Source organism: Lepidochelys kempii, chromosome 1, assembly GCF_965140265.1.
Source record: "Lepidochelys kempii isolate rLepKem1 chromosome 1, rLepKem1.hap2, whole genome shotgun sequence".
Taxonomy (NCBI): Eukaryota; Metazoa; Chordata; order Testudines; family Cheloniidae; genus Lepidochelys; species Lepidochelys kempii.
In genome coordinates, this window is record NC_133256.1 from 16,577,122 (window position 1) to 16,602,164 (window position 25,043).

The 25,043-nt window shown below is 47.7% G+C and overlaps 1 protein-coding gene across 1 annotated transcript in view; it reads right to left on the reverse strand.

Annotated features, from left to right (window-relative positions):
• TENM4 (teneurin transmembrane protein 4) overlaps window positions 1-25,043 on the reverse strand; it is a 523,302-nt gene that overhangs the window by 428,944 nt on the left and 69,315 nt on the right. The window contains exons 2-3 of the mRNA XM_073335791.1: window positions 15,092-15,380; window positions 2,230-2,499 (exon numbers count right to left, since the gene is read on the reverse strand). Coding sequence (XP_073191892.1) covers window positions 2,230-2,499; window positions 15,092-15,314 — 493 coding nt within the window. The 5' untranslated portion in view covers window positions 15,315-15,380. The remainder of the gene's footprint in view (window positions 1-2,229; window positions 2,500-15,091; window positions 15,381-25,043) is intronic.

Sequence of the window (25,043 nt, forward strand, 5' to 3'; positions counted from 1 at the left end):
TACTAACCAAAGTAAGCCTTCTCCTCAAGTCCATTTCCTCAAGGCCACTGGCACTTGTGCAAACCTGCTTCTGAATGTGAAGAATCAAATATTTCATTTTGCAAAGACACTATTATGGCCTAACTATAAACCTGCCCAGAAGGCTTGAGATTTACAAACATTAGACATCAATATTGCGTATTTATTTTGGATAATTAATGAACATAAAAATTGCTGACATTAACCTGCAATGGAAAAACTGGTTTTAATGAACCCCATAAAACCTGCTATTCATGGCAGCCTCATAAAGCTCCATATTGAGCTCAGCTAAAGGCTATAGTTTTTATCAATACAGTCAACAATTAATATTGACTAATAAAGGTATCCTGTAAACTGAGTCATTGCATTATGTTGCTGTATACATCTCATGTCCTCTGAAACATTTCTCCCATAAATCTGGGGTTTCTCAAAATAGCCTGCTTGATAGTTTAGGATATAGAAGCCCAGTTGCCAAAGAAGAAAAACCAGCAACCTTCATATTTTCTAGACCAAACTTTTAAAGTGGCCTCAATTCATCTCTGCAACTGCAGCATTAGAGATACAAGTGAAAATGTTCCACTTTATTTGAACAAACAAGTGACGGAATGCACATAACTCAGTTGTGTTCTTTTAGGCCTGCAGATAGCCTGGTAATGGGAGTGGTCTGGTAGATATGTATATAGACATATGTGACTGTAAATCCTATCAATTTAGGGCACCAGTGCTAACATGTAACAATTTCACATGTAAGTGATTTGGATGTGCAAAGTTGCATTTGCATCAATAGAGACCACATTATGGAAGCCTGGATCAATTGTTTAATGATGTTTTGCTGAAAAACACTCTCGGAGGCTAATGTAGTTCCTCCCCCCTTTCTGTGAAAAAGACTAAACCTCGGTGGTTTGCTTTTCTTATTGGGCAAAAGTAAAAGAGAAAGCTGAAGGACAGGATTACAACTGCTCTGATACCATGGTGAGGGACGCAGTATAAGGACCGGACTACAAGAGAATGGAATTGGGATTTAAGGGTTTGGTTTGGTTTATGAAAAAAGACCTAACAGGGTGTCCAAAGTCAAGATCCCATAAGTCACCCAACAGTTCCACAGGTCACTTAGCAAAACACTAGACAACACAGCCCAAGGCTGGAACTAAAACTGCTGGTTTTGCCACTCCATTGCAAAAGCTTGCCCGCCCTAATGGGTGTGACCCTGCTGAGAATGCAGCACTTAAGGAGTAAAAAAGTACTGTAAAGATAATAAAAAAACTTATCAAACCGTTCCTTTATCCCATTAACAGAGGGTTGTTATTTTTGAGCCTTGTCTAACCTGTATCATTATCACTTAACAAAACCTTAATAGGCCTCAGCTGTAATTCTGTTGGAATTAAACAGAAAATCATGTGGGTGGCGTTCGTCTTACCCTGTCATGGTTTCCCAAGTAAAAATCATCATAATTTGTCACTACAATACTCATATCAAGAAGCATAAAGAGAACAAACAATGCAGTCACTTCATGTCAGCCTTCTTTGCTGAGTCCAAGCTCCAGAGGGGCTAGCAGACAGCAGCTATATTAAGACACAGCAATTAAATTAAAGGTGCAAAGGCACAGGGCTGCGTGAACACTGGGGTCAAACCACAATTCTATAAAAATTCTCTCTCCTTCCCACATGGACTAGCAGAACTGCTGACCAAAAGGCTCCTACACCAACCAAGCCTACAGGAGTCTCTGCAGTTTGGGAGAGAAGGCTACAAAGATTAAAAATTCATGACCTTCAGCTTTGAGTTCCCACAAAGGAAAGATCTCTAAAAATATTTCACAGTTGCTTCCATCAGAGAGCAGCCAGCCTATTTCCATAAACCAGCTACTGTCAAGGAACCAGACAGGAAGGGAGGAAAACTCTTGGCCCAGAAATCTGCACAAGAGATAAGCATGGAGGGAAGAGAGATTTCAATGCTTTTTGTCTGAAACGCTCCTATGAAGAGCAAATAGGGTATTACACAGCCACTTACTGATCTCCAGTTCTGTGATGAATAAGTAGGAGCCTCTCTAGCAGTTCATTAATGAATATTTTGCACGGCAGAGCAAAAGGCCACACCCTGGGATGATTAAGAGCATTTTCCTCCCTTCTCCTGGCCGGATCAAAAATCAAGGCAGATTAAAATTGGACAATGAAGAGTGGCGTTTGTGAAGGCCTATCTGGAGTTGTCACTTACCAGTTTCAGTGTTTTCGTGTTCCGTATCGGTGAGCGTGAGGTTGGAGTTGGCTCGGCTTGAGAGACAGGAGCTGCGGCCTGACTTGGTATTGCGTCCCCAGAGCCTCACCGGGTGCTCTGGCGACATGACGACATCTGCCTCAGTGTCAGCATCTGAGCCAGCACTGATGGAGTAGCCGCAGTGAGGCAGCCCTATATCAGTCCTGTATAAAGTCCCGTGTGTGGGCATGGCGTCGTCGAGGCCCAGCTCTCGCAAAGAGAAGTTGGCTCCTAGGAGAGAACACGGAATTGTGGTTTTTAATCAAACTGGAATATTTCTTCTGTCCAGCATTTCAATGATTAGTGGATAAGCAAATGGTATAGGTTCGTAAGAACAGGTTATACAAACCCGTCAGGGATTGTCTAGCTAAATACTTAGTCCTGCCTCAGCGCAAGAGTCTAGACTAGATGAGCTACTGAGATCCCTCCCAGCCCTACTTTTCTATGATTCTATAGTCAAATGCTCTCAGCACAAGAGCAGGAGACAGCAACTCCTGAGTTCTAATCCCTTACCTGACAGTGAGTTGCTGCGTGGCCTTCGGCAAGCAACTTAGGCCCCAGTGTTCAAATCTTGCTTCTAATGTAGGATGTGTGAGCTGAGGCACTTTGGTCTTGATTGTCAGAGGTGGTGACAATCAACTGCAACTCCCATTGAAAACCAGGCCCGAGGTGTCTCAAGTCAGCCAGCCAGCAATTAAGGCACCCAAGGTGGCCACTTTTGAAAATGAGGGCCTTCCCTCTTCTACCCCAGCTTTACCATTTGAAGAATGGTGATGATATGCCTTGCCTCCCACTTCAGATATTGTGAGGATTCAGTGAGGCGTTTGAACAGTACTATGTGTATGAAAAACACTGTGAAGATATTAACTATGAGCAGTGTCACTCAAGAAGTGATGAGACTCCTGTTATTGGCCCTAACATATTACTCTGTACACCGCGGTATAATGAACAGTGAATTTTCAGTGTTAGTGAACAAAACACACGTCTCCACCATCTCACCTGTAATTTACTTTGAATAGTTATGATAACAAACACACCAGCTATTTTTCATATTCTTTCTTGTGGTTCTGGCATTTCTTGTAACTGATTTCTTTCATCTTCAGTTTCTTGGAATCTTTACTAACTCACCTGTAAATAGCTGGTTTTGTCATTTACTTTTAAAAATAAATGGCAACTAGTCCATCTTTCCCCAAGAAGAGCTGGAAAATGTTAATGGTCTTGTGGTTAAAGCACAAGACTGGGAATTGGAAGATGTGGTTTGCTTCCTGGCTGTATTACAGCCTTCCAGTGTGACATCAGACAAGTTACTTAAACTCTCTGTGCCTCAGTTTTCCCATTGGCAAAATGGGAACAATGTTCACCGTAGTAGTACAAAGTATTGCAAAGATATAAATAAATAGTGTTCACATCCACATGCATCAGGAAACCTCATCCCCAGTGAGCGAGCCAGCAAATGAGTGAAGTAGCCAAACACAAAGCACAACAACTGCTTAGCAGCACACAGCAGAACTACAGAAAAATCCTACCCAGCATTTATACAGTGCCTTACCATGTACTTTACAAATATCAGTTAAGTTAACCCATGAGAGATAGCTGAGTATTATTATCCCATTTTACAGATAAGGATAATAACAGACAGGTTAGATGACTTTCCCAAGGTGACATAGTGATAAAATTCCTGCCTCTTTGTCCCCTGCCTTTGAGTAGTAGACAATAGTGCCTCAACCGAATTTATCCAGTTTAAAAGTAAAGCGGGGGAAAGGAGGGAAGAGGGCAGTTAAGAGAATATAATCACTCCAAACAGATTTTGACCAGAACACACCTGCTCTTGGGAGAAGTAACATGGGACATTTACTGATCAGCAATGGTTAGGATTTTATTTTCCATATCCACTGATCCAACACTGTCAAATATTCCTGGAGCATTGATTCAGCGCTGACTCAGAGGTGAGTGTGCCACCCCTTGAATCATTGAAACCACATCTTGTGGGACCTATGTTTCCTTCGGAGGTCTCACCTCCGAATGCTAACCACTCTCAACCCAGCTTAGTTTATTCACTCTGACAGAATCACAGCAGAGGTTATTGGGCTGCAAATAGATGCAATTGTTTTGCTGGCTAAAAATATAACCTGAAAATGACTCCTGAGTTCACGTCTAGTTACCTGCAGAGCTTCATAATCAGTCCCAGGCAATGTGAATGGGGATTCAGTTATTAGCACTCTGTTCAGAAAGTTGTGCTGAAAAGCTGGGGAGAGCAATTAGCGGAGCAATTACTGGCTCCATTCTAATCCACATTTTTTTATTAATTTACATTCTCTTTTTTCAGCATTCAGAGACTTTAAAAGACTTTGGCATCCTGTGAATGGCCTTATCCGCACTTTGCATTTACCTGACATAATGCACCCCTGCCTTTGCTCTACAGTATGCCACAATTTGATGGATTAAAGGAATGTTTTGGACCAGTAGGGGGCATTAGACCCAGTGTCTTGGCCAAACTCCAACTTGGGTAATTATATTCTGCCTAATTAACTTCCCTTGTATTTTCACTTGGATATGGCAGTCCTCACATCCTGTTGCTATGAACTGTTATACAGCTACCATGTTTCACCTCAGAGGTGGTTAGACTTCATTTGTAGGCAAAGTGATTCTTGTGGAGGCCAATCTTGACCTCTCTGCTTAGCTGAACTCTTGGGATACGTGTGTCACGCTCTCTGGAGTGGCTCACAACTGTGAGCATCTACCTCATGGCAGTCTGTCAGAAAACAGGTCAAATACCGCAAGCTGCTGGTGTGTTCTATAATTAGATTTCACCAAGCCAGTGACAAATGTGAACTCTTGGATCATTATATCAGTCTTACCATGGAGTCACGGCCAATCCCCTTAGACACTCCAGCCTATCTTGCCACCCAGACAAACTGAATTTTGTGATAATGGTCACTTAAACAAAAAAATCACAACACATCAGGTTGTTCCCAGTCCCAAGAGACCAGCCACTTACCCCGGATCAGCTGGTACTCTGGATCTTACACCAAAGACAAAACTGACAGCCAATTCTATAATACACTAACTAAAGGTTTATTAGCTATGAAAAAAGAATGAGGGTTATTGAGAGGTTAAAGCAGGTAAAAAACATGCACAGGTGAGTCACTGTTTGTAATTCCAAACGGTGGCAGCGATGTAATAAACAGCCAGTTTCCCAAAACATCTTTTCCGTTTACCCAGATTGTCTCTGGGGATCACTGCTTTGCTTCTAGTACACTCATCTGTAAGAGTCCAAACAGTCCGGAGATGCAGGATCTTTCCTTAAATTCACACTTATCGCTTCTTCTCACAGAAAACAAGCTGACAGTGTCACCACCCACGTGGGCTTTTCTTTTGATGACGGAGCGGGGAATGCGTTTTTAGTCTTTGACCGCCAATCAACACACACAATGATCACTTCCTTTGAAATTAGCACTTTTCTGTTAAAGTTCTTCATTTGCATTCCACCAGGCTTCTTTCTCATTGGATGGGTTATTTAGTTACAGGGGTACACACAATGTAAATGTTTGCTACTACATTATAATGGGATACAGACAACTGAAAACAATGCAAGTACCATTCCACTCGTTTCCATGAAGCTTTAACACCAAATACATTTGCATACCTTTGACAATCACTTTGATCTATACTAATACACAAGACAATTGGCCTGCGGCTCTGGCATGAGCTGGCACCTGATCTGCCAGCATCACAATGTCTACACTCCAAAAAAACAACCCTCAACAACCCTGCAATAGTGAGTCTCACAGCCCAGATTGTCTGACTTGGGCTCGTGGGGCTCACGTTAGAGAGCTAAAAATAGTGTAGACATCCCTGCTCAGGCTGAAGCCCAGGCTTTGAGACACTCCAGCTTTGCCAAGTTTCAGAGCCCAAACTTCAGCCCAAACAGAAACATCTACACTGCTCTTTTTAGCTCTGTAGTGCAAATCCCGTGAGCCCAAGTCAGTTGACCCAGGCTTTGGGCCTTGTTGCCAGGTTTGTTTGGGTTTTTTGTAGTGTAATGTACCTTTGATGACTTCAAACTCTCTCTGGAAATAGTTTGTACACTAACTTAGAAAAGCACTATCAGAAGTTCTATAATAAATCTAAGATGGTTCTAATTATTACAGCCACCAAATTTTATTGGGGCAGAAAAACCTGTCTCATTATTTTTTATTGTCAAAAGGGGCTAAGAGCAAAACCCCGTATCTAAACTCAGGTTGCAGATCCCTGTTCACATGGGAGTTCTCAGCTCCTATTTGTTTCTCCAATGATTTGAATTTGAACACATTAACCTAGAGACAGCTGTGTCTCGGGCTGGACTGTGAAACATTATGTTCAGGTGCATTTGGTTCTGCTCATTAGAGAGATACCAAATACCACTCTGGACCTTGACTTTGGATCCAGGGCTGAGTTTTGCTCCCATCCCTACTATAAAGCCATGTTAAAGCTTGTGATTTCCCTCAAGTTTCCATTTGTTGATGTTATGCAAAACTGGCCAAAACAACTAACAGCACTGTTCTAAGCTGTATTCTAGCTTTTGTGGGTTACAGCTGAGCTAGCCCAACAAAAGACCCCTTCTAGCAGGTACTCTCTCCTGCAATAACCTCTGTACAGTGAATGATCCACTAACCACAGGCAGCTGGCATTTTGTTTTTTCTCTTAATAGGGAAACACCTGCTTAATTCAGTTAGCTATGGAGCTCTCAGTGGAAAGAGGGAAGGAAGGAGGGTGCACAGAAGGAGATAGAGTGATAGACCAACAAACTTGACACCAGCTCCAAATAAAAGCAGAGAAAACACCTTTCAGTGTGAGAAGAAACTAACTGTGGTTCAGCTGGTTGAGGCACTATGGTCTGGAATGGTCAGAGTACATAAACTGTTTGTGAACTTCACACCTAAGTAATTAACTAAAATAGATTAAGCTTTCTGACAGAGTTGACAGGCAGGGATACTCGTGGCTCAGATGCGCCACCAAACCTTGGGAGCCAGCTCAGAGAGCACAGAACAAGCCTGTGATAAATTATTCCAGATACCACTGCTGTGCTATCATACCGGAGAACATGCACTCCCGTTCCACAGCCTCAACAGCAAGTGGACTTGAATGACTGATATAACAGATGTAACTGCATCTCCCCTCTCCACCCCACCAGCTCTGCCTTTGGTCCAGACCCCAGAGTAAGGATTAAGCCTACGCTCTACAGCTCACCAGACAGTTGAGTCCTTTTTTTTTTTGCCCCCACATTGCAGATTTTAGTCCACTTATCAATGATCACAAGTCCCCCTCCCTCCTGTAACAATCCACACTCAACAACCTCAAACACATCAATGAGCAGCTTGATTGATGCTCTCCAGCAACAGCAACTCATAAATTATGAAATGACTGCTACAATTAACTGAAAATCAAATTTATTTGCAATAAACAGCATGAGACACATCGATTTTCATATTCTATGCTCAGTATAGCCTTTTAAACTGGGAGAACTCAAGTCAATAAAAGGAAGATAATAAATATATAAAACTTTTTTATTCAGGTCTGGTCTATTTTTTGCTATGCTGACTTGCGCTGTTTGCTTTCTTGGCACACTCACTCTGGGTAAAACCATTTAAATGTTGACTAGTTTATTTACTGAATTTATTTGGTCAGTTTGAAATGTTTCCCTCCTCTCTGCCTCCTCGTCCAGCTCTAGAAAAAAAATCACTTTGCCTTATTTGTATCAAGCAAAAATGTCACAAGCTAATAGAGCGATGTCTTCAGCTAGTGTAAATCAGTGAAGCTCCACCAAAGTCAACAGAATTACACTGATTTAACCAACTGAAAATCCATAAAAACTATGGGCTAATTTTTATAATTAGCTAGGCCAATCATAGAGCTAAGGAGATAGGAAATTTCAAGCACAGAGGAAAAGAAAGAAAATTATTTATAAAAAAAATCGGTTACTGACCTTCCGTAAATATTGTTCTTCGAGATGCGTTGTTCATGTCCATACCACGTTAGGTGTGTATATGCTGTGTGAACCATTGCCGGAGATTTTTCCCTTGGTGGTGTCCATCAGGCCCACTCTAGTGCCCTCTGGTGCCATGCACTTATGTGCCAGTACAAGCCGTGCTGCCCGCCCTGCACCCTCTCAGTTCCTTCTTGCAGGATAACTCTGACAGAGCGGCAGGAGGGTGGGTTGTGAAACAGACATCTCGAAGAACAACAGTTACGGAAGGTCAGTAACTGTTTTTTCTTCTTTGAGCGCTTGGTCATGTCCATTCCACATTAGGTGGACTCAGAGTTCATGGACATGAGTACTGCAACATTCCTTGCCCCAACCTGGTGTCATCTCGAGTCTGCTGGGTAATGGCGTAGGGGGATGAGAAGCTACGCACCGACGACCTGGGCCAGAAATGCTGTTGAAGAGACTTGAGCTCTTGTGGAATGAGTGGTCAAGATGGCAGGTACTGGAACATTTGTCTGCTCGTAGCATGCTTGATTACAGGAGGTTATCCAGTAGGCTTTTTATCCTCTCTGCTATTGACACAAAGGGTTGTGTGGATCTGCAAAACGATTTAGTCCTCTCCATGTAGAAGGCGAGGGCATGCCTAACATCCGATGAGTGAAGTCGCCGCTCTTCTGAATTCTGGTGTGGCTTCATGAAGAAGACTGGCAAGAAAGTGGCTTGGTTGCCATGGAAGTGCAAGGCCATTTTGGCAGGAAGGGCAGAGGGGGGCACAGTTTAATCTTGTCCTTAAAGAACACCATGTACAAGGGTTCTGATGGAAGTGCCCTGAGGTCAGGGACGCTTCTGGCTGAGGTAATTGCGATCAGGAAGGCAACCTTGCAGGAGAAAAAGAGCAGAAGACACAATGCCAGCGGCTCAAAGGGAGAGCCTGTGAGTTTGGATAGGACCAAGTTCAAATCCCACGGGGGAATCAGTTCGCGAACCTGAGGGCAAAGTCTCTCTAACCCCTTAAGAAAGTGGATTGTCATCTCATGAGAGAAAACTGACCTACCACCCTCTGGTGGGTGGAAGGCCAAAACTGCTGCTAGATGCACCTTGATAGATGTGAGGGCCAGACCTTGTTGTTTTAGGTGGAACAAGTAGTCCAGAATAGACTGAAGGGAAGATCGAGTCACAGAAAGGCCTTGTTGGGACGACGATATTGAGAAAGCTTCCATTTGGCGAGGTAGATAGCCCTAGTGGACAGTTTCTTACTACTCAGCAAGACCTGTTGAACTTGCTGTAAACAGGCTTGCTCCTCTGGGTTCAGCAATGGAGCTTCCATGCGGTCAGGTGAAGGGAGCTGAGGTTTGGGTGGAGTAAATGGCTGTGATCTTCCGAGAGCGGTTCCGGGCAGTGTAGGAGCAGTACCGAGGGTGCTACTGATAAATCTAGCGGCATGACGAACCAGTGTTGGCATGGCCACGCCAGGGCTATAAGAATAACTCTCACCTTCTCCCATTTGATTTTTAGAAGGACCTTGTGTACCAGAGGAACTGGAGGAAATGCATAGAATAGGAGTACTGACCATGGAAGCAGGATGACATCTGAAAGGGAGCCCAGCTTGTGCCTATGCAGCCAGCAAAACTGTTGGCATTTCCTTTTCTGCTTGGTCGCAAACAGATCTCCTTGGGGAGAGCCCCACCTTCAGAAGATGAACCTGGTGACCTCTGGGAGAAAGGAGCACTTGTGCTGAAAGAAGAAAGATCTGCTGAGGTGATCTGCCAGGATGTTCTGGGCTCCCAGAAGATGAGAAGCCTCGAGGTGGATATAGTGCTTCATGCAGAAGTCCTCTAGACAGATGGCCTCATGACACAGGGCAGAGGAGCACACTCCTCCCTGCTTGTTGATTTTGTCTGTCAGTGCTTACACTACTTTGCCTGTGAACTGGGGAAGAAACACTTGGCAAGCTAAGCTGACAGAACTGATCTCCCTGATGTTTATATGCAAGGAAAGCTCTTCCTGGGACCATAGGCCCTGTGTTCTGAGGCAATCAAGGTGGGCTCCCCAACCTAGGAGTGAAGCATCCAACACTAGGGACACTGACTGCTGGGGGGTGACAAAGGGAACGCCCACCACTGCCGACTGGGGGGCCTTCCACCAGTTGAGGGAGGCAAGGATTGGGGCTGGAACAGCAAGTACTGAGTCCAAGTGGTGTCTGTTTGGTGAGTACACTGAAGCTAACCACATCTGCAGGAGCCTGAGATGGTGGCCTTGAATGCCAGACCATGTAAGTGCACGCGGCCATATGTCCCAGGAACTTGAGGAAAACCCAGGCTATTGTGACTGGGTGGACCTTGGTCATGGATATCAGATCCGACATTGTCTGGAATCGAGCCTCTGGAAGGAAGACTCTGACCTGGGTCAAGTCGAGCACTGCCCCAATAAACTCTATTCTCTGTACTGAATGAGAGTTGACTTTTGTTTGTTTATCAACAGGCTCAGGGCTTGGAAGGTGGCTTGGACCTGATGCTGTTCTTTACTTGGGCCTCTGAGCAACTCTTGATCAGCCAGTTGTTGAGGTACGGGTAGATTTGAATGCCTCGCCTTAAGATAAAGGTTGCTACCAGCGCTATGCATTTAGTAAAAACCTGGGGGCTGCAGATAGGCCGAAAGGGAGAATGATGAATTGGTAATGAGTCTGGTTTCCTATGAACCGGAGAAATCTTCTGTGGCCAAGGAAGATGGAAAAGTGACAGTAAGCGTCCATCAAGTGGAGGGCAGCATACCAGTCCCCTGGATCCAGGGAGGGGATGATGGAGGCCAGGAGAGGAAGAGGTCTGCACTGGAGAAGGGGCTTCTTCCTCTTCTTCAGCCTCAACTACCTCCATGGGGTTCATGTCCTGTGTATTGGTACCAGGTTCGGTACTGGAGTCAAAGTCCAGTGCCGAGCAGAGTGGTGAAGAGGCCCTCCTCTCGGAAGCAACCAAGTATGACTGCTGAGAAGATGAGCCCAGTACCAGGAGAACGGATTCCAGAATGGCCATTGCATAGGTCACTGTCCACCAGGTACTGGTGGGGGGACCCGCACCAGGGTCGGGTGGCATGTAAGATAGCTACCAGTCTTCTTTGGATGAATGTAGAGCTCCATCTTGGACTCAGATGAAGAATCTTCCTGAGGTAACCACAGGGGAGCGGTACACCTGACTTCCGATGATTATTGTCAAGGGTCCGGGTAGAGGTGCTGGACTGGGGACGATCTCCTAGAAGAAAACAGGGGGGCTTGCCCCTGGAAGGTATTGAAGGTCCAGTTGTGGTGAAGGAACTCAGAGCACCATGCTCTCTCCTGCTCGTGCTGGTTGGAGCCAACAGTTGTCTCATCGGAGTCGGTGGTACTGGGAGCAATAATAAGTCCCTGGCCACTGCAGAGGTTTCCAGGGTTGAAGGCACCGTGATTCCACTGGTGCCACAATGACTTTCTGGCATCGGCGGGGGGTCCTGCACTGGACTCAACATTCTGGGAGAAGTTGATGGTGCCACCATGGGACTGGGGGTGGAGGAGTGGCCCGACAAAGGTTGCACTCTACTGCTTTCCCCTTGCTTGCCTTTCTTCGGCACCAGTGAGTGCCCTCTTTTTATGTTTCTTCTCAGTACCGGACATGGAGAATGGTGCCGGGATATGCGCGGTGTCAGAAGAGCACTTTGCACTGAGATCAAAGTGCTTGATGCCGAATCTGAGTGGCTTGGCTTTGAATCCAATCTAAGAGCATCTTCCATTAGGATAACCCTCAGTCAAGCCTCTCAGTCTTTCTTTGTATGAGGCTTAAAGTCCTGACAAAGCTGACAGCGCTCCCAGACACTTCAGACAACTGCAGTGCCAAAGGAGGAACAAGGTTTGAAGCCCAGGGACTGTGTGTGGGGGGAGTATGCCTGGCCCAAGGGGCAAAGGGAGTCCCTCAATGATAAAGGAGGGGTTCTAACTATCTATACTAGTATTATTTACAATATTTACACTTCAATTAAACTAAGATTAATAAACTGGGATACAGAGAAGAAACCACTGAAAAAAGCCTTGCTGAAGCAAGAGTTGTTGCTCCAGCAATCATCATGGGCGGTGTCCACGTCCAAATATAAAGGGAAGATTAACCACCTTTCTGTATACAGTGCTATAAAATCCCTCCTGGCCAGAGGCAAAACCCTTTCACCTGTAAAGGGTTAAGAAACTAAGATAACCTTGCTGGCACCTGACCCAAAATGACCAATGAGGGGACAAGATACTTTCAAATCTGGAGTGGGGGGAACAAAGGGTTTGTCTGTCTGTATGATGCTTTTGCCGGGAACAGATCAGGAGTGCAGCCTTACAACTCCTGTTAAGTTAGTAAGTAATCTAGCTAGACATGCGTTAGATTTCCTTTTGTTTAATGGCTGGTAAAATAAGCTCTGCTGGACGGAATGTATCTTCCTGTTTTTGTGTCTTTTTGTAACTTAAGGTTTTGCCTAGAGGGATTCTCTATGTTTTGAATCTGATTACCCTGTAAGGTATTTACCATCCTGATTTTACAGAGGTGATTCTTTTACCTTTTCTTTAATTAAAATTCTTCTTTTAAGAACCTGATTGCTTTTTCATTGTTCTTAAGATCCAAGGGTTTGGGTCTGTGTTCACCTGTACAAATTGGTGAGGATTCTTATCAAGCCTTCCCCAGGAAAGGGGGTATCGGGCTTGGGGGGATATTCTGGGGGAAGACGTCTCCAAGTGGGCTCTTTTCCTGTTCTTTGTTTAAAATGCTTGTTGGTGGAAGCATAGGATTCAAGGACAAGGCAAAGTTTGTACCTTGGGGAAGTTTTAACTGCAGCTGGTAAGAATAATCTTAGGGGGTCTTTCATGCAGGTCCCCATATCTGTACCCTAGAGTTCAGAGTGGGGAAGGAACCTTGATACGTGATAAGAAGGAACTGAGAGGGTGCAAGGTCAGCAACACCCCTTATACTGGTGCATATGTGTGCAGCACCAAAGGGCGCTAGAGCCAGCTCAATGGATACCACTGAGGGAAAACTCTTCAGCAATGGTGCACACACACCTAACAGGGAATGAACATGAGCAAGCACGCAAAGAAGAAGGACAAAATCTGTAGGTGCAGTGTGCTCTAATGGTTAGAGAAGGCAAGTAGGAGTCTGGACTCCTAGGATCTGTTCCTGCCTCTGCAACCTTATGCAGGTCACTTAACATCATTTTGACTCAGTTTAGCTATATCTACCTGTAGAACAGATTTAATAACCTAACAGGTCTTTCTTTTGCCTGTAAACTTCATAGATATTTAGAGACAGAGAAGTGTTTTGAGATCCTAGCTTGGCGGACGCTATATAATTGCTAAGTATGATTTAGTTAGTTATGCCGCTTGCAAGTTCTCTGCAGAACAAAGAGCATGACTACGGGCACATGCATATAATATCAGATTTGCATGCAATATTGTGATAGTTTCACACACAAATTAGATGTGTGAAGTTGTGGAGATGGCATCCACTTTTGAGAATCTGGCCCTACAAGTAACGCTCCGTGTTTGTCACGGAGGTAATGGAAGTCACGGATTCCATGACTTTCCGTGACTCCATGACTTCTGCAGCCGCCGGTGCACCTGGGCCGGGAGCCGCCTGAGCAGCTTGGGCAGCCGCTGGGCCAGGCCCACCAGCCACTGCTGGGGAAGTCTTGGGCCCTCCCGCACCCTAGCAGCAGCAGTTTGGGTGTGGGGGGGCTCAGGGCTGGGGGTTGGGGTGCAAGGTAGTGCTTACCTGGGGGCCGCGGAGGCTCCCTGGAAGGGCGACAGGAACTCTCCTCTGTCAGGTCCTAGTTCCACGTGCTGCCTCTGCCTGCAGGAACCATCCCTGCAGCTCCCATTGTCCTCGGTTCCCGGCCAATGGGAGCTGCAGAACCGGGGCTTGCGGTGGAGAGGAGGCAGCATGTGGAGCTAGGGTCCCCACTTCCCAGGAGCTGGGTACGGAGCCTGCCCCAGCCCACCCACCCCCCACAGCACCCCCCAAGCACCTGCACTCCCCCTCCCCCGAGCACCCACGGTGCCCCCCCGTGCCGTGCCCCCAGCACCTGTGGCATTGCCCCCGTCCCCAGCACCTACAGCGCCCCCAGGGTTACCCTCCCGATCTGCCACCCGCCTCCCCACGTTTTAGTCGGGGTATATAGTAAAAGTCATGAACAGGTCACGGGCCGTGAATTTTTGTTTACTGCCCGCGACCTACCCATGACTTTTACTAGAAATACCCATGACTACAACGTAGCCTGAGTTGTAAGTAGAGCAGGGTGTACTAACAGCAGCCTATAACAATCTTTCTGTTCATCATTTGCACTACTGCATGTTCCATTTCACTTTAGCTGCCCATTTCACACTTTCCGAGATTGACAAAAAACCGTGTTTCTTCCAGCCTAAGACTGTCTGGGCTCCACTGTTGACTGTGTAGTATCTGTGTGCAACCCATGCTCACACAGTATGGCTCGTTGTCTCCCTCTAATGGCTAGAGCATGTAAAGATGTTTATGCTACTCCTTCCATGCTACTGAACCTGGTCTTTCAGTTCAGGGAATAGATGCTTATGCTCAAGAGGTCCCAGGTTCAGTCACTGCCACCACATTGTCCAGGGATGTCATTACCCATGCATATCATAGGCAGAGGCTTTCCTTCCAACAAAGCCACGTTGATCTTCCTCTAGTGTTTTCTCTCATTGCTCTGTGCAATGTCTTAAAGGCATTCCTCTGTGCGTGTCTCAGAACGCTTTATAGCTTTGAGTTATTCCCTCACCTACCTCTGGACCTCAGCATAGAGTTGATTAACTCACACTGCTTACAGCAGCACCTGATGAAATGTACTTACCCGTTCGGCAGAATTCATCAGCCTCCTGGTGCACCATGTCTTTGACCCGATTGCTGTAGGTCAGCCTGGAGTCTTGATCGTAAGCCTTCAGCGTCTCACTGGAGCTGTAGGACTTTTGCGGTATTTTGCTGTCTTCGCTCTCTGCCGAGGAGCTAGTGTAGCGTCGCTCGGTGTCACGGCGCCTGGTCAGAGATCGGTATGGTTTTCTCTCTTTCACATCCATGGCACTTTTGTCTGCGTCTTCAACATTAAAGTAACAGTGTTTGTGTGGTGATCAGATTGGAATAATCTGAAAGAGAATATAAAAGAGAGGTGACCTGAGTTCATCCCATTAGACAGCGAAGAGTTGGGTTTTTTAGTTTCAGCTTTTTATTCAGTCTTACAATATGCAAAGGAAAGGGTATCTAATGGACCACTGGGAACTCACTTATAACAACTACTGATAAAAGGAAAGTATCAGTTATCTGTGTCCCAATCCATGCCTTGTACCTCTTGTTTATAATGGCAGTTACTAAAAGAACTGCTGCTAGGCACAGCAATAAAATAAATAAACAAATAAATACTTTTTAAAAACCAACCATTTGTTCCTAGCATTAGTATGTTTCAAATGTGAACGTGGCTGAGATTTTCAAAAGTGATCAGCAATTTTGGTTGCCTCGTTTTTAGTGCAGCCCACTTCTAAACCCCTTACAGGAACCTAATTTTCAGAAAGCATTGAGCACTTAAGCTCTGAAAATTCGCTTCCGGCACACTGCCCTGCTAGTAGAAGCCTCCTGATGTACCTGCTCTGTGGACATTCTAATTCAGAGTCCAGGCTGTCAGTTTGGCCCATGTCACCAGCTCTCAGCTTACTATTACATACATAAAAATGATACAATGTGTATTTTGTTGGTATCTAGGTAATAGTCCTCGCCCTAGTCCTCCGTCAGGTCTATTCTATAAATCCAGACCTCATCGTAAATAACAGATCTGCACTGCAAACTGAAACTTTACTTCTGAACATCCTCATGACGGTTCCCCTTTAAAGTAATCATTACTCCCTTCTGCTAGTTTGGGACACCTAAAAAAAAGGAGGCACCCATATTCTTAGTCACATTTGTATATATGGGTCTATATTTTAAGAGGGTCTTTATGGAGTATTTTAGGTTAGAGAGACTGACTAGGAGAGAAAAAGAGCAAGAAAACAAGCCACCCGAGTGCTGGGGAGTGGAAGAATGAAGTGTGAGTTTTAGAAGGAGCCCAGACAAAGATGTCTGTGGAGGCAGATGCTCCTCTTCACTTCCTTATTTGAAATGTTGTTATGGTACTGAGTGAAGTTGAGAAGCTGCAAATAGGAGAGGGTACCACTGCTTCATAGCTACGTAAGTGTGGATGTTGTTCCTCTCACTATGCCAGACAGAATATATATGCACAAGCACAAGGGGGCACGCGCACACATATAAGAGAAACTGGTATGAGAAATAAACACGAAAAATATTTTGTCAAAAGACTTAATTATTGAAGTAGATCAGCTTTTCACTGTAATAAAATTACTTGCAACATTATTTACAGGGGGCAATAAATCAATGCATATTGTTGCAATGGCTGTAGAATATGTCTCTATGTTTCCAGACTGGTTTACTGTGCTCAAGAGAAACCAAATATTGAAGACAGGCGTACGCAATTATGGCCTGATGTACTCTGGAGCTGAGCATCACATCTCACACTATATACAATAGGCACTGAAGATGAACCTCGGTATATCAGGCCAAGAGTGGTTAATAAAGACCCACTCATTTCCCTTTATTTTTTGAGAGCAAAGGAAAGACAAATAAATACCTCTCATTTCCAAGGCTTGCCATACTGAGTTTAACATACTTCTTAAATCAAAACATACTGTGGCTTACACTCAGTTTGGTATTTATTGCAAGATTAAAAGAGTGAATGGAAATATTTAATTATTATTTAGAAGGGGCAAAAGTCAATCAAAATCAAAGTCTTTGCACTGAGGGAAAACCTTCAGTACTAGCACTCAGGGAAAGCTTTGCGAGGGGCAGATGACAAATATTTAAACTCCAAACACTGAGGTTAACAACAAAATCCATAAATTTAAAGCCTGACACTCCATGTTCATTTCAGCCAGTGGTGTCTAATCACTGCAACACAACTACAACCTCTTGGCCAAGACTGTATGTACTATCAGTTTAATATCTGCTCTGTGTCTTGTACTCATAGCGAAGTGGACTAGGTATAATACATAATTTATAGCTCTAACATCTGTGCTCCTGTATTGCATCCTATAGTCATGTTCTGACAACTTACAATACCAAGGCACAACCTGGTGGTTCAAAGATGGCATTTTACTGTTAGCTCACTTTCAACATCAGCAGTCCAGTGGAAGGGAGTTAGAGCCAGAGAGAGGCAACTGGATGAAGCACGCCAGTGATTGGCAGTGAAAAGGTGCATCTAGAACCAGGGAAGAAATGGGAGGACCCATCTGTGGGTCTGCCACTGTGCCTCTGTTGGAACCACATTCTGGGTTTTCCTGGCATTTAGATCCTAGACTCTATCATATTGTCGATAGTGGCTATTGTTGGTAGAGACGACTAAGGGGAGATATGACAGAGGTCTATAAAATCATGACGGGGTGAAGAAAGTAGATAAGGAAGTGTAATTTACTCCTTCTCATAACACAAGAACTAGCGGTCAGCAACTGAAATTAAGAGGCATTTAAAACAAAGTAAGTATTTTTTCACACAATGCACAGTCAACCTGTGGAACTCCTTGCCAGAGGATGTTGTGAAGGCCAAGACTATAACAGGGTTCAAAAAAGAACTAGAAAAATTCATGGAGGATAGGTCCATCAATGGCTATTAGCCAGGATGGGCAGGGATGGTGTCCCTAGACTATGTTTTCCAGGGAATGGATCACAGGATTACCTGTTCTGTTCATTCCCTCTGGGGAACCTGGCATTGGTCAGTGTTAAAAGACAGGATACTGGGCTAGATGGACCACTAGTCTGACCCAGTGTGACCGTTCTTATGAGGCCCCAATTCAGCAAAGCCCTTAAGACAAACAAAACTTTAAGCATGTGTTTAAATCCCATTGAACTCCGTGACTTAAGTTAAGCACATAGTTAAGTGCTTTGCTTAACGAGGATGGGATTACTCACCTGCTTAAAATTAAGCACGTGCTTCAGCACTTTGCTGAATCAAGACCTGAGAGGAATGAGAAATGAGGATGAGAAGTTGTCTAAAAGAAAGATGATAAACTGTAGCTCAGAGGTGGGCAAACTACAGCCCGTGGGCCACATCCAACCCGCGGGACCCTCCTGCCTGGCCCCTGAGCTCCTGGCCCACGAGGCTAGCCCCCAGCACTTCCCCCGCTGTTTCCCCTCCCCCCGCAGCCTCAGCTCACTGCGCCGCCGGCACCAAGCTCTGGGCAGGGGGGTTGCGAGCTCCTGGGGCAGCGCAGCTGCAGAGCCTGGCCTGACCCGGTGCTCTGCGCTGCACGGTGCGTGGCCGGCTCCAGCCAGGCGCTGGAGCTGTAGCGTCGCCAGCCACCGGCGCTCCAGGCAGCGCCGTAAGGGGGCAGGGAGCAAGGGGAGGTTAGACAGAGGGCAGGGGAGTTTGGGGTGGTGGTCAGGGCTGTGGCTAGGGGTCAGGACGGTCAGAGGGCAGGGAACAGGGAGGTTGAATGGGGGCGGGGGTCACAAGGGGACAGTCAGGAATGAGAGGGGGGGTTGGATGGGGCGGAAGGGGGCAGTCAGGGGCGGGTGGTCTGGGGTCGGTCAGGGGACAGGGAGCAGGGGGTGGTGGATGGGGTAGGAGTCCCAGGGGGGCTGTCAGGGGGCGAGAAGCAGGGAGGGTCTGATAGGGGTCGGGAACCGGGCCATGCCTGGCTGTTTGGAGAGGCACAGCCTCCCCTAACCGACCCTCCATACAATTTTGGAAACCCAATGTGGCCCTCAGGCCAAAAAGTTTGCCTGTCCCTGCTGTAGCTGTACTAAAGGGGATTAAATTACACAAAGGAACATTTAGGCTGATTATCAAGAAGAATTTCCTAACTGTGTGGAATAGCTCTGCTAAGGAACTGGGGAACTCCCTTATCATTTGAGTAATTTAAAACTGTATCAGCCAAAAGCAGTGGTGGTCACACTGTAAGGAAAATTCTCCCTTGATCAGGGGATGGGGCAGATGACTTAACAGAGACTTCACTGTTGCTCACTTCAATTGTATTTCATTGTTTTCCTATTTAAAGACAAAACACTCTTTTTGCTTAAAAATAGCTATCCTTTGTTTTGACTATTATTTTATTTATATCTTTTCTTTATATGACTCTAAGGGTAAGCACTTGGCTGCAAGTCCTAGAACGGCGCAAGCTTGTTATGACTTTTATTAAAACACCTTAAAAACAGGCTCCTTCACTATAGCAGTGCTACTGGGAGATATTATAATGAACATCTAAATCCTGGTTTACAGTCCCTTGTGGGGACAAATGTGCAAGAAAAGCAGTTACCATACTGTACAAAAATGGGACGGGAGGGGAGGCTGCTTCTTGTCTAATCAAGAGTGCTGCAACAATGCCTACCGAGGGCCAGTTATTTAAAAACCTTCTATAAGGAGACTATCACATGCCAAGAAAGCTCTTCGGCACAGTCAGAATCCACAAGGTACAAACGGGGTCTGTAATTACCATCACTAACCATGAAATAGGAAACAGGAAAAAAAAGAAAAACCACCAGGAAATGGGGTGAATTCCCATCAGATGAGTTTTATATGCTTTTTCTAACAGAAAAGTGTCAAAAAACTCAAGTTTCTCATACAGTATGTCAAAATAACCCCATAAATTCGCAAACTTCACACATGAATTCCTCAGTAACACAGTGTTTGGATTCCCAGTGCATTCAGGCCTTTATAGATTTAACTTTCCTCAGCTCACTCTCTCCCTTTGCTTTTGTAAGCTGTTGCTTTCAAATACAAAGTCCCCCTCCCCCCTCCAAAAGATCATAACTGGGTTCTATTTTTTTTAAAGGAGGAACTGTTGTATTATCTGACCTAAGTGAATTTCCAGCACATCTCGTTGGATGTGCAATTACTATGATTTCATTTTTCTATTTAGGGCCAAATTCCCAGCTGATGTAGCTACGCTGTCTTCAGTAATGCCAGCAGGGAATTTGGCCCTTGGCATTTCTCTGCTACATTATTACTTTTTATCTGTTACTCTTTGTGTCTTACTTTGCCTCTGCTGAAGTCTTCATCAATGCCATCTTCACTTCACACTTTCTCCAGGCAGGCTTCCCCAGGCCCTAGCTCCCCAAGATGTACAGAATGTAAAGTAGAACAATCACGTCAGCTACATACTCTCCCACTACTTCATATCAGTATCCAGGTCAAAACTGTTCTCCATGCCTTTTGTCTCTGTCTTTCTCCCCCATTCTTGCAGTGCAACCAGCACTGACTTCTCTTCTATCCTTCCACACACTCTCTCCCCTTTGGGTACAAGAGACTTCTCTCTGCAGCCCAGTGCATTCCGGAAGAGCCTTCCTTGCTCTATGACCTTGTGGTTCTGTTCCTGTTAGGTCCTTACATCGTATTCGTCTCCCCACAACCCTTTTTCAAATCTAATCTGAAAACATCTCTCTTCTCCCTTCTTCCATGACAATTAATAGAAACTCCTACTCTTTATTTTTCAACTCTGAGGAGAATGTAACTCTGCACGGCAGTCTGGGATATTTTGTATACAGGGGTAGCAGGTTTGTAGAAATTTTAGTTGTGCCCAGAACCGGCCCCCTAAACTCCGCCCCCCTGGACCCTGGGGCAGGAGATTGGGGTGCAGGGTGCAAGCTATGGGAGGGAGTTTGGGTGCAGAAGGGGTGAGAGGTTGGGCTCTGGGAGGGAGTTTGGGTGGGGGAGGGGCTCTGGGGTACAGGCTCTGGGGTGGAGTTTGGGTGCAGGAGGGGGCTCCATGCTGGGGCAGCGGATGTGGGTGCAGGCTCTGGGCTGGGGCAAGGGGTGGGGGTGCAGGATGGGGTGAGGGGTGCAGGCTCTGGGAGGGAGTCTGGGGGCAGGAGAGGGTGTGTGGGAAGGGGGTGGTGGTGCAGGCTCTGGGGCAGAGTTTGGGGATGGAGGGGGTGCAGGCTCTGGGAGGGAGTTTGGGGGTGGGAGGGGATGCGGAGGGAGGGAGTGCAGGGGTGAGGGCTGTGGGGCTGGGGGTGAGGGGTTGGGGGTGAGGGCTGTGGGGTGGGACTGGGGATGAGGGGTTCATGATGCAGGAGGGGGCACAGAGCTGGGGCAGAGGGTTAGGGTGTGGGGGGATGAGGGCTCTGTCTGGGGCTGGTGATGCGGGGTTTGGGGTGTGGGAGAGGCTCAGGGCTAGGGCAGAGGGTTGGGGTGTGTGGGGGTTGAGGACTCTGGCTGAGGGTGCAGGCTGTGGGGTGGGGCAGAGATGGGGATGAGGAGTTTGGGGTGCAGGTAGGCTTCCCTGGGGCTGGGGCCAGAGAGGAGGACTCCCCTCAGCCCTCTCCCCACCAGCAGCAGTGAGCTCTGGGGGAGGGGCCCCTTCTCCTCCCCCCGCCACCCCCGGGCAGCACACTCACCCTGCACCACTGTCACTGCACATGCTCCTTGGGCCTTTCAGGTCCAGGAAGCACCCTCGCCTCCCCTGTGGTGGGTGCCGGTGGGCAGGGGGGCTGCCATCACGTGGGTCCCTCCTCCCCTGCTGCTGCCCCTCACTGTAGCCTCACTGGGGGTGGGGAACGGGGCTGCCCCATGCCCAGCGTGGGGCCCCCCTGTGCTGGTGGAGGGTCCTGCTGGAAAACAGAAGGGTCCGAGGCGGAAGGGCAGGGGCAGGGTCAGCCTGCCCTGCCACTAGTGGATGGGGGCACTAGGACCCTGAGGCGGCAGTTCATGCAGAGCAGAGGCAGCAGGGAGCTGCAGGGGAGAGGCAGGGACGCTCAGGGGCCAGGGGGAGGTGCGCGGGGGCAGCAAATAGGATCCTGGGGACACTCGGGGGAGGTGCGTGGGGGTGGCAGGCGGGGCCAGGGGAGAGACCCAGCCCCAAATACTGGTGGAGCCGGGCCCCTAGGCCCTGAATATTGCTGGAGCCTGGGCACCTTCACCACCCCTGTTTGTATAGAAAACAGCTTGATCCCACAGCACCTTACTGACTCAGAGTCCATTCAGGGCTCCTCATGTGCATAAGGACTGCAGGATTAACCCCCTGTGACAGAGCGCGGGGCAACAATACCTACTGGGTTGTGCCTGCCAACAGCTGAAGACCTCCACCCCCCTCCCCCCTAAGCCTAAAAGGAGGCGCTCCTGAACCCAGGGCTCGAGTTCAGGGGACAACTGATGACAAACAGGGTCATAAGCAGGGAGCCTGGGGGGAACACTGAAAAGAGAATCCCAGACAGCACCCATTGCTCCTCGAAGGCATCCAGGGAGCCAGCAGACATGGCCCACAGGAACCGTGCCCGGACGCATGATTGAAGAGAGGAACAGAAGTAGGCCCTACAGTCGCAGAACACCTCCTCATCCAGCATTCTCCTCCTGGGATGGTGGATGGCCACCTTGGCCAGTGCCAAGAGGAGGCTGACGAGGAGGTCTCGCAACTTTGTGGGCCACAGATGGGGTGTGCATAGAGCAGGAGATGTGGGGAGAAGAGCAGCCAGAACCTGAAGCAAAGGTTCTGGAGGAGCTGGAAAAGGGGCTGCCACCTGGTGCACTCAAGGTAGATGTGCACCAGGGTTTCCGTCACGCTCCGGAAGGGGCAGGAATCAGGGAGATGGGTGAACTGCGCCAAGTACATGCCCATGGTCACAGCCCCATGAAGAAGCCACCAGCTAATATCCCTGGCAGGCCATGGGACCAGACTGGAAAATAGACTGGCCCACTGGGGTTCCTCACCCTCCACAAGTGGTAAGAGGTCCCGCCACCTGGTGTCAGGGCAAGACACGAGGGTGAGGAAATTAAAGGTGTGGAGCATGAACAGCTGTTTCCGAGGCACAGTTGAAAAATGAACCGGCTGCAAGTCGCACAGCCAGTTCAGGTTGGGTGGGGGGCTCACGGGCAGGAGTCCGATGACAAGGTCCAAAGGGCCAGGGCTGAGGGGCAAGCGGGGAACACCCTCCCACAGGACCAGCTCAAGGAAAGCCCAAGAGGTGGGCGCTAAGGCTGCCCTTACCTCCTGGAATACACATTGCGGGTATGAGGGGTGGAAAGCCCCATGCGCTGACTGAGCACCAGGGGATCCACCCAGTCCCCCTGGTCGTAGTCCAGGAGGTCTCTGATTCTGGGGATGCCTGCCAGGACCAACCTCCGGTTCACTGAGGGGGACTCCATCACCTGCATTCCAAGCTCGGGTTTGTGTAGCAGGGGCTCTGTGAGGAGATCTGCCCCCTTGGCAATCACTATGGACCTGGTCACCGAAACCAGTCTCCAGGTCTGAAAGTCCTGGTAGAAGACCAGCTTCTCGGAGGGGTCTCACAGAAAGTCCCTTAGATGGAGATAAAAGAGCTGTCAATCATATCAAAGCCCTTGGAGGTGGCAGAGGAAAGTGTGGGCCAGCGTGCTCCACATCAGATTACCTGCACCATAAAGGAGTCTCTGCAGGGCCTGGAGGCGGAAGACATGGACCTGACTATGAGGGCAGAGCAGACTCTGTCCTCCCTCTTCCAGGGGGAGATGCAGAGATTCAGAGTAGCCCTGTCCAGAAGAACTCCAGAATTAGCCTCTGAGCTGGGCTAGGGTACCCAGGGCCAGACTCAGGGTGTTGAGCTGGTGCCAGAGGATGGACAGGACTACCTGATTGAGCACCAGCACCCTTTCCCACAGGGAAAGGCACTGGAGTAGTCCTGTTCACCTCCACAGCCGCTCAGCCACCCTGCCCTCCAGATTATGCCAGTTCTCCAGCGGAGCAGGATGGGCGGCGGAAAAGTAAACACCCAGATAGAGCAGCGGATCTGCGCTACACCGGATGGCTTGGAGCGTGGGTGGGAGGGAGCTCACCTGCCGCCTGTCCCCAACCATCAGGCCAGAGTTCTTGACCCAGCTGATCCAGGCGGAGGAGGCCGCCGAGTAGACAGCTTGGCAGGTCTCCACTTGCACCAGGTCACCCAGGTCCTGGACCACAAGGAGCACGTTATCAGCATACACTGACAGGACCACCCCTAACTCTGGCTCACGGAGCACTAACCCCGTAAACCTCCTGCAAAGGAGAGGGAGGGAGGACTCGATGGCCAGAGTATACTGCATGCATGACAGCAAACAGCCTTGACGCACCCATCACCTGAAGCTGACGGGTTGGGTCAGGGTCCAGTTGAGCTTGACCAAGCATTCTGAGGAGGTGTATAGAACCTGGAGAAAACCCACAAACCGGGTCCTGAAGCCAAATGTCCGCAGAGTGCCCAGGAGACACCCGTGGTCCACCCTATCGAATGCCTTCTCCTGGTTCAGGGACAGGAGGGCAAATGACAGACCATCCTTACACCTGAGCTTGAGGAGGTCCCAGACCACATTGAGATGATCCCAGATGGTACGGCCCAGGACAGCATAGGTCTGGTCAGGGTGGACAACATCCACCAGCATGGACCCCAGCCACAGCAAGATGGCCTTGTGGTTCTATTCCAGTTAGGTTCTTACATCGTATTCATCTCCACACAATCCCTTTTCAAACCTCATCTGAAAACATCTCTCTTCTCCCTTCTCCCATGCCAATTAATAGAAACTCCTACTCTTTATTTTACCACTCTGAGGGTCATGTAACTCTGCATGGCTGCCTGGGATACAGCTTGTATAGAAAACAACAGCCTCATCCTATAGCACCTTACTCGCTCAGAGTTCATTCGAGGCCACTCATGTTAATACGGGCTGCAGGATTAACCCCCTGTGACACAGTGCTGGGCAACAACAGCTAAGCCAGCACTCTGGTCACTGCAGCTCCAATTAAACGCTGCATGTATCTATATCAGAAG